General features: G+C 44.6%; 1 protein-coding gene across 1 annotated transcript; it reads left to right on the top strand.

The window, feature by feature from the left end:
- Nucleotides 1-3158: 3158 nt before the first annotated feature.
- LOC149331758 (protein toll-like) lies at nt 3159-10412 on the top strand. Its single transcript, XM_089557407.1, has 6 exons — nt 3159-3202; nt 4292-4524; nt 7034-7599; nt 7885-8023; nt 8100-8427; nt 10142-10412. Exons 1-6 carry the CDS (start codon nt 3159-3161, stop codon nt 10410-10412), a joined length of 1581 nt encoding a protein of 526 aa, XP_089413533.1.
- Nucleotides 10413-10641: the final 229 nt, after the last annotated feature.

Genomic DNA, 10641 nt, shown 5'->3' with positions numbered 1-10641 from the left:
AGAAAGCCTTAGGATCAATAGAAAAGAGAAAGCAGCTGGTGACGATCAGGTAACAGCGGAACTGTTGAAGGAAGAAGGGGAGATTTTGCTAGAAACTCCAGCCAGCCTGTATACGCAATGCTTTATGACCTCGAGCCTAGCAGTATCTTGGAAGAATACTAACATTATCTTAATTCATAAGAAACGATATGTCAAAGGCTTCAAACATTACAGACCGATCAGCTTACTTTCCGTTGCATATAGGGTATTTACTAAGGTAATCGCTAATAGAATCAGGGCAACCTTAGACCTCAATCAATTAAATGATCGGGCAGGCTTTCTTAAAGGATATTCCACAATATACCACATTCACACTATCAACCAGGTGATAGAGATATGCGCTGAATATAACCAGCCCCTATCTATAGCCTTCATTGATTACGGGAAAGCATTTAACTCTGTGGAAACCTCAGCATTCATGCAGACATTGTGGAATCAGGGTGTAGAAGAGCCTTATGTGAAAATACAATGTCTGCTTTGGGCAGGTCTAGTTAGGGCAAGAATTGACAGCTCATCCGGAACATGAGAGGGTAATAACTAGAATAATAAGAATGGGCTGGAGCGCATATGGCAGGTTTTCTCATATCATGAGTGGCAATTTAACAATATCCCTCAAAAGAAAAGTATACAACACTTGCATCTTACCGGGGCTCGCCTAAGGTGCAGAAACGTGGAGGCCAACAAAAAGGGTTCTGCTCAAGTTAACGACAATGCAGCGAGCTATGGAAAGAAAAACGAAGGGTGTAACATTAAGAGACCGGAAGCGGCCAGAGTGGGTGAGGGAACAAACGCGGTATAATAACATCCTACTAGAAAGTAATAGTACAATATATGTTTATTCCATCGTTTAACAATTAAGTTCGATGCCCGTTCCAAATTCAGGTCCCTTTTCTCGTCAGGATATTTTTTGCTAGAAGTTATCTTAGTGCAGGCCGGCTGCATTGCTGAAAGCTTTAACAGGTTTAGCTCTTACTACGTGCGTCTGGCAAGGACGCGTCTGTCTACAATGAAGGTCAAATTGACCAAAACAGTAATCACGTGACCACATTATATCACATAGCAACCACGGGCGTAGCTCCTCAATTGATACCTATACTTTCGATCCGTTATAATATAGGTATGTGTAAGTACAGCGGTCATCAAAGTGGGACCCCCCACTTTAACCAGGCAGACCTCTCCATTATCCATTAAAGTCTCTTTCCTTCCTTCCCCCCAGGGACAATCATTTGCATCAAATTTGGAGGCCACCTATTTGACGCAGAATGTCCCAAATGGTGTCAAATGATTGGCATGTTCCTGAGGATAACTATGTACAACGACGATCGTTGCACTCCAAACATTGCATTCCAAAGACCTTCAGACGGCCGTTACGGCCGAACCATTTGTCGCAGGGGGTTCCGGATGGTATCAAACGATTTGTCTTGTTATTATGCACATATTTATAAAACTTATTAACTGATATGACGAGCAAATATACCACGTATAGTAAAGGTGGCTGTAAATGGCAATACTAGAGCACAATACACGAGGCAGATGGCGCTGCTTGTGTATTGGCATGTTTCCGGAAAGGAAACATGCGCGGATGTTTGCATTTTGGCTTCTCTGCGCTTGCTGAATATCATCATCATCATCATCAGCCTGACTACGCTCACTGCAGGGCAAAGGCCTTTCCCATGTCTCTCCAATTAACCCTATCCGTCGCCAGTTGCGGCCACTGTATCCCCGCAAACTTCGTTATCTCATCCGCCCACCTAACTTTCTGGCGCCCCCTGCTACGCTTCCCTTCTCTTGGAATCCACTTTGTTACCCTTAAGGACCAGCGGTTATCTCGCCTTCGCATTTCATGCCCTGCCCAAGCCCATTTCTTCCTCTTGATTTCGACTAGGATGTCATTAACCCGCGTTTGTTCTCTCACCCACTCCGCCCGCTTCCGATCTCTTAGCGTTACATCTATCATTTTCCTTTCCATAGCTCTCTGCGTTGTCCTTAACTTAAGCTGAACCCTCTTTGTTAGCCTCCACGTTTCTGCCACATAGGTGAGTACCGATAAGATACAGCTGTTGTATACATTTCTCTTGAGGGATATCGGTAAACTGTCATTCATTATCTGATAGAACCTGCCATATGCGCTCCACCTCATTCTTATTCTTCTAGTTATTTCCCTCTCATGATCCGGATTAGCTGTCACTACCTGCCCTAAATAGACATATTCTCTTACTACTTCTAGCACCACACCACCAATTGCGAACTGCTGTTCTCTTGCTAGACTGTTGAATATTACTTTGCTTTTCTGCATGTTAATATTTAGCCCCACCGTTCTGCCCTGCCTGTCTAACACATTGATCATGTTTTGCAGCTCATCCCCTGAGTGACTTAGCACACCGATGTAAACTCTTGAAGCAACCGCTCTTAAGTCGAACACGGAGGTAGTGCTGGCGGAGAATTTTTTTCGTTAAGACTTCCTTCTATAAATATGCTAGAAAATGTTATTGGTGCCTGACGCCATTCGGTAGGAATTTTAGATTTTGGGGGGCAGTAAACTAAACCTAGCTATATTTTAACAGCTGCATATACTTTAACACACACTCATGCCACTGGCTTTTCTCGGAATTGGACTAGTAAGGACTAGTAAGGCTTTCGCATTAATATATACGTTACGCAAACTTCTATTAAACACTGTAAGCGGTCCACAGGCCTTGTAGTTGGTTCGAAGCCTTCATTTGGGTTTAAACTAATCTCGTACTGGCTGCACCCTGTACACTAAATGCCCAATGTTGCCATATCGAGACGTACTAACTTGTGAAGCTTTCGCTGCTCTAGAACATTTTTATAATGGGTTCGGGCCGCCGATTTATAAACCGGGTTAATGTGCAGGTAACGATATTTTTCTTTATTTCTTCATAACTTGGGCAATATCGGCTTTCTTGTCATGGCCATAATTAGGCTGAGCGAAGCATTTCAGAAAAGACACACCAAGCACAAAAATAAATCAGTCAGTTACTTTCTGTGCACCTAGACGTTCTTATCTTCCAATCAGTATGTGCGGGATTCACTTAATGTCGCATATGTACTTTCCATTTGTTTCCTGCATATTATGATTCGTACATACCATCCCACTAATGGGCGCTAAAGCAGACACGGGCAGTCACCGGCAGGCACAAAAGTGAGGAACATTCCCGCGAAGTAACTCTGCCGGCGTGCCCTCAATACAGGAAAAAAATACACACATCCGCAGGCAATGAACTCTTGACGATATAAAACTTCTAATTTCAGCTTCCAGACAATTTATAGATTATTAAATTCGGCTAGTAATTGAGGGGGCGATATGAAGCATCTACACTATATTTTACCAATAACATTATGTTGCCTATGGCAATAAAAAAATAACAAGAGGCTCGAGAGGAGGTTTACTCCGCCAGCAAAAGTTTTCACAAGAATTCCAGTGTTCTGCATTATCTGCACCGTTGGTAATATAACCTTGCCAATTTTCTTTTGATGTTATATCCAATACGATTCACCCGACTTAACTCCACTTTTTATCGCTGCCCTTCCAAATATTGTGCAGTTGTTTTTGGTCGGATACCATTCTGATTGTTGTCATTGTACGTCTTTTTCAGACAGTCGACCTCCGGTACAACACGATAACGGACATCAATGGGCTTGCGAAATCGAATGCGCTTTACATGAAAGAAATCAACCTGTCAAACAACAGGATAGCCAGTATACCTGCGTTCGCATCGACGAGTGCATTGATCGAAGTGATCCGCTTAAGCGAGAACCAAATAAGCGACATAAAGCCCGGAGCTTTCAAAAGCCTTCCTGGACTGCGTCGTCTGGACCTTAGCCAAAACAATATAAGTTACCTAAACGGGTCTGCTTTTGGCACCGATTCCAAATTAGAATTTCTAAAGCTATCGGGAAACAAATTGTTCAGTGTGATAGGAACGTTCACGAACACACACCGAATCAAGACACTAAAACTATCTTTTAATCGCATCACCAGTATTGCTAACGTATTTGATGGAATTAGTACTTTAAGAACTCTCTCTGTTAATGGCAATCTTATCAGTCATGTTCCTGATGATAACTTCAAAGATAATACGCACCTTTTGTATATAAGTTTGGACGAAAACAATATTCAGTGGGTTGGAAGAAATACCTTCCGGGGTCTTGTGGCTCTGAACGTGCTTTGTATACGTGGCAACCAATTGCTTTCTCTCAACGGCTCTCTCAGACACCTCCCAAATCTAAGATACATTCATGCCTCCTACAATCGAATACAATACTTGGAAAGCGGCGAATTCGGACGCACTACTTTCCTCGGGTTCATCTCTCTAGTCGGAAACAACATCAGCAACGTGGAAGGGGCCTTCACTGGAGCAGTGCACCTGAGGAGCCTCGGACTCACAGGAAATCGGATTAAACTGCTTCGTCGAAGCGATTTTCCACGTCGCATGATAGCTACACCAGAGGTGACCGTGGACCGTAAGCTCATATTACATTTCACTACCTCTTTCAAGATTTGTGAAGCGCTTGAATGTGCACAACTTCAAACAATCCAGCTATCGTGGGCACAAATCCTGACCGTGCTGGCAAAGCTTGGGAATACAGGAGCTCATTAACATTTCAGGGTTATTTCTTTGATTGAGATTAAATCTTTAATAATGAGCATAGCAGCATTAAGCTAGGCCTAATATAGCTGTGCTTAGCCGAGCGCAACTAAAATTGCCTTTACAAAAATGGTCTATAAACAGTCTATAAACTTCTTATAGACTCTTGCCTTCCTATAGATATTTCTTTTTTTCTATTCATAGTATACAGACTGTCTACAGACAAAAGTGTACTAATAGTACATGGCCATAGATCTATAGATTGTCTTTAGACTGTCTATAGCATTTGTATTGCCTATTGACTGTTCGCCAAGGTTTGTCTACAGAGAGTCTATTGACTTTATAGACGGAAGTCTATGGACACTCAGTACACTGTCTAAGAAAATTTTTGTAGGAGTGGTTAGAGAAAAGATAGGGACAGGCAGGATTAGAGGAGAGAAATTAGAACGCGGGGCTCGACGGCGATGGAACAAACTGTAACAGCTGAAACTGCTGTTGGCTGGATGGTGCAGGGAGTTCGGTAAGAATCACTAAACTCTTAGCTGCTAATATCCCAGACTTCTCCCGGATATAAGCAAAGGTGTGAGTCATCGTAATCTGGCTCAATAAACAATTAAAGCTGGCTAGATCAAGAAAAATAAAGAAAGCTTATGAATGGACGCCAAGTTATATGAAGTCGTCATTCTATCACGGAGCAGAATAAATATCTAACAGATTTTTTTGATGGGAGACTCCAATGTGAAGGCACGAAATAGGCAGAAAGGCGGGAATTTGAGTAGAAATCTCTCAAATATTATCAGAACGGTAGGGGAGGAAAAGCAGTAAAATTCGCAGAAAGCAATCATTTCGGAGTCGGAAAGACCTCTCCCGCAAACAAAACAGGCTCCGCGCGTGCAACAGCCCCATCTTGCAAATAAAATTTAAATAAACTTAACAATGTGCGTCCGTCCGGCCATTGCACAGGATGCAAAAGTGCTCAGGAAAGTGGTAAGTAGGGACCTAGTCATATTGAAATTCAGAAAAGCGTAGAGATACAGAGTGCGCCTAATACGTTCACTGAAAAGAGCACAGAAACTAGATATTTTATGCGAAGCATATTAACGTAGGTTTCGGGCCTTCGCGCGACGCCCGGCGGTGGCCACCATTGACCTTGAAGTGAGATCACATGATGTGACGTCACGTGATGACGTCACACCGGCTGCAGATGGGGCCTCATATCTCGCCGTCGGACGTCGCCCGGCGGAGGCCTCCACGCTTCGGCTGGCGCCGTCGCGCGCGACGCAGCGGCGGCGCCACCATCGCTGCGTCACGTGATATGTGACGTCACGCCAGGGATGAAGCGGCGCGCGCCCGCCGTCGCGTCAGTCTCTGTGCCCGCAACCGCGCCAGCGTCTTTGCGCCGGGCGTGTATGCGGTTAAGATGCCTCCAAACGCTAAGGACGTTAATAACCTAAAACCACGTCTCCGTTACTTAGCCCCATCCACACTGAGGCAGCTGCTTAACATGCTTCGCATCCACTGGGCTTAACATTGATAAGCCTCCAATTTTTTCATCACCCAAACTCTGTAGATTACAACCCACAGCTTTATACAGAGAGTTCCAACTGATTCCCTCTCGTTTCTTTAGAACATAGACTATTGTTGATGTAAATTTCCCACCTAATGAAAATTACATACCAATAATCTTAATCAACCGATGGCAGTGCGTTTACAATGAAAGCCTAGTGGCCATGTTATTTCCTGCCTACCCCATTTGTGAGACTTGTATCTCTACCTTGCTGCAGCAAATCCGTTTCCAAAGCTCCAGCTGGGCCTGCATGTCGCTCATTCAACCCGACGCCTAGCGCAGCATTAAACTCTTTCCTAGAGTGGCACAGATCCTGAGTGACACTCTTGTTTGATCTTAAAAACGAAAGTGAAGAGGGAACAAATATAAGCTTTATCTGATTCCCTACCTTTTGACTAACGACACATCAGGCAAAACACTGCACAAGATACAGGGAAGAAGTTGCCACAAATACCCACAGTCTTACAGGCATATTGTCGTCCCTTTTGAAAATGTTTGGGTATCCTACCATCCGACAACTTGTAAAGTGTTTTCAGGCTTATCGATCCCGCCAAAGAGAGACAAGAAATAAACAAGGCATGCCCAGCACACAATAAAAAGCGACTCGCTTTTTACTTAGGCATAGAGACCGGTGTCTTCTGTAAAAGAAGTGCAAAGAATGAACTGCTTAAAATGAGTGAAGTTCTTCAGAAGCATATTTGTCTCAGATATCGTTCCTTGCACGCAATAAACAAAGAAATTTGGTATTGCTTGCACCTGGAAGTTTCTTCGCACCTGTTTTCTTACGATATGCTGTTTCCAACATCTTTCCCGATAGGCAACCCTTTGCTGTGTGACTGCAGGCTGGCCTGGCTTCTTCGGGAAGACAGCGATGTGCGCTTAATAGGGAACCCGGAATGCGCGAACCCGCACTGGCTCCAAAGAAACTCTCTCCGCAGTCTGACAGAGGAGAACTTGGTCACGTGGAAGGACGGCTGTGATCCGGCTTGCAGCTGCACCTGCCGAGAAGTGTTTGGAAACCTAGCCATTGCCGTGAACTGCTCGTCTGCGACACTGAACCGAGCGCCTGCTTTGTTTCCTCTAAACACCACCGAGTTGGATTTGCGCGACAACATGCTCGAAGAGCTCGACGAACGTATCAAAAAAGGCGCGCCAGATTTGGAAGTGCTCTTGTTAGCGAATAATCGGATTTCGAGCCTGAATCTGACTGCCCTGCCTGACAAAGTGCGCTCTATCGATCTTAGGAGCAACAGGCTGAAGAAACTGCCGCATGCACTTGTTCATCAATTCAATCTGACTTCATTGTGGCTCTCCAGCAATCCGTTCCAGTGTGACTGCTACGATTATTCGTTTAGGCAATGGATGGAAGCTCACGTCAATGTGGTAAGTACACTCTAAATAGAAAGATGTAAAAAGGGAGCAGAGTCTTCCTCTAGCACACAACCTTTAAAAAGAGCTTACACCATTTTTACTCCCATATAGGTGTATTCGTGTTTAGAGTGCATCGTCATAGACAGTCCAGAGAAATCATTGGAGAAAGGATCTTTCCAATTGTGCTTTCCGCCATTCTAAGTTACTCGTTTTTTTATTCTGTTGAATGGCTACCCTAACTTCCTTGTATGATTATTTGCTTGACTCTGTTGGCTCTACTTCCATTCTCTCCGACAGATTAGGGACGCCAAACACATCATATGCGCAGAAAGCTTCAACTCACACGTTTCGCAGAGGGCGCTCATGACCTTGGGACCAAACCAACTTTGTGCTATATCTTCTCCGGCGTACATCACGTACCTCCTGTCCTTCTTCGGTGCGTGCCGGTGGTTGCCCACTATGTAGTTTTAGATCATGGGTACAGCGTGTTCACTTTCTTCTCTCGCCCACAGGGGTGGTGGTGGTGGTCATTCTAGCTGTCTCGGTTGCCTACCTGCACGGTGAACGGCAGCTCAAGTTGTGGCTGCACATGCGAGGTGTCTGCCGCTGGCTCCACTGCAACGCAGAGGGGGACGTGGACGCAGATAAGCTGTTCGACGTGTTCCTCTCGTTCAGCAGTAAGGACGCAGCGTGGGTTCACGAGCAACTCCTTCCGGGACTAGAGGCTGTCGGCATCTCGTACTGCACCTACGAGCGGAACTTCAAGGGCGGATTCCTTCTGCAGGACATCATCCGCGACGCTGTCGCCTGCTCCAGGCGAACGTTGTTGCTCGTCACAAAGTGAGAATGCCCCATTTAATGGGTATAGGTCCGTATACACATGGCGGAAACTGAGCGCTGCGGATGGACTCAACTGCCTGATTACCATGTTCTTAGCCGGGATTGCAGCAATTTTGTAGCGGGAATTTGTTTTTCGGTTTGTAAGAGACAATTGTAAGGAACAATTTGAAATTTTACTTAATCGTTAGCCTAGTGCTATCACACTACAGCTCTCAATCAAGCTGATGACATCATCGGGGGTGTAGTATGTCGTAGCCATGAATACTCATGTCTTGGTCATAAAGTACATTGCGTAGTAATTAATCCTTAATTAGTAATAATTAGTAATTACTCACTATTTAGTGGTTGGTATTAATTTGTAACTAGGTATAAATTTGTAATTAGTCATTAATCAACAACAGAGGTAGTCGAAGTGGCGCGGGAACGGCTTTCGCCTCTACGCACGTTAGACAGTCAAAGTGCCCCCTGAAATTTTTACATTTCGACATACCACAAAAAAAGTTAAGTTCGAGGAAACTCAGGTTTCGCTAGCCCAACTATAAAAGCGTGAGTCTTCTGCTGCTCTTCGTCTTTTCTTGCGCTCCCATAATAATTCTTGTAAAATTTTAAAATGACAAAAAGAAATCCAGATTTACGAGACTCGATTGTTCAATGCTAAATTTGCTGCTAACTGCTCGTTTCACTTGACCTCTTACAATTGTTGAAGACGAGTACGTCAAGCAGTGCGATAAACGAAGGAAGCGGGGACATCGCGCAGCTTTGACTTCAGCCACATGGGAACACCTTAGTAGATGAAGGTCACCTTGGCCTATGATTCTTTCCTACGGAGAAACCTTCGCCATGTTTGCAGATTCGCTCCGTCATAGGGTGAAGATGAAGCGAAAGGTCCATGCTCGTGTGATAATACTAAAAAAGTTGAAAGGTGTACTTAACGTCTGCCTTGCTATACATATTCCACCTGCGTGAACCGCACCGACGCATCTCTCATGGTTTCTATATAAAAAAATCAGTAAGAACAAAAACAATCCCTGCAGAAAGAAGACATTCACCATGCAGCCCTAGAGCGTAATCTGTCTCATATGAATTAACGCGCATCTGCAAGCGTTAAGCGACATTCAGGATAGGATAGGATAGGATAGGATAGGATAGGATAGGATAGGATAGGATAGGATAGGATAGGATAGGATAGGATAGGATAGGATAGGATAGGATAGGATAGGATAGCATAGGATAGGATAGGATAGGATAGGATAGGATAGGATAGGATAGGATAGCATAGGATAGGATAGGATAGCATAGGATAGGATAGGATAGGATAAGATAGGATAGGATAGGATAGGATAAGATAGGAAAGCTTTTAATGTCCAACAAAAAGAGGGTAGCTAGAGGGTAGCCCTCTAGCTACCTTATTCCTGTTGGACATTACAAGATGCCCTATCCTATTCTATTCACAGCATACAGCGTCGCCTATATGGTCACATCACTTATTACAAAATTTCGCTGGTATTATCACGCACTTGCGTTTCAATTGGGCCGATGCATACAGGTAGATGGAAAGGTACGGCTCTTTGATTTGGGAGAGATTTGGTTTTAGCTACAGCCCGAATTTCTGTGTGTCTAGGTGTGCTTGGAGAATGGTTCAATTTCTTTCTAGGGTGACATAAAAAGAAAAACTTGAGCTGCAAATGCTAACGCTGTATTTTCTATGCTGCAGAAATTTTGTGGCGAGCGAGTGGTGCCGCTTGGAGTTTCGACTGGCACACCGTCAAGCGCTACAGGACAGCATCAACAGGCTGATCATTGTGCTCGTCGACGAAGTAGCCCCTGGACCTATCGATGAAGACCTCCGTCTCTACATGCGGACTGCCAATCACCTCTGCTGGGGTGAGCCGAACTTCTGGGACAGGCTGTACAGGTCGATGCCCAAGACAGACACCAGGAAGAAGCTCATAACCCACGAAACCCCACAGCCTGCTGCGGTCTAACTCGACGCCATTGAAAGAAAAGTTACCGCACTTGAGAATGTAGAGTTCAACTGCCACTAAGCCTTCCTGTTAGAAAGAAAGTTCGGCAAACACTCAGACTGTCTGAGTTTGTTGGAGAGTGGTGTTCTGGAGTGTGTTATCTTTATCATCATCATCAGCAGCAGCCTGATTACGCCAACTGCAGAGCAAAGGCAACTCACATGTCTCTCTAATTCCCAGCTGCGGCCGC

The sequence above is a fragment of the Amblyomma mixtum genome, chromosome 8 (assembly GCF_055824585.1).
Source record: "Amblyomma mixtum isolate Tamu chromosome 8, ASM5582458v1, whole genome shotgun sequence".
NCBI classification, from domain to species: domain Eukaryota; kingdom Metazoa; phylum Arthropoda; class Arachnida; order Ixodida; family Ixodidae; genus Amblyomma; species Amblyomma mixtum.
The sequence above is the reverse complement of the archived record's forward strand: the minus strand, read 5'-3'. Positions and strand labels throughout refer to the sequence as shown.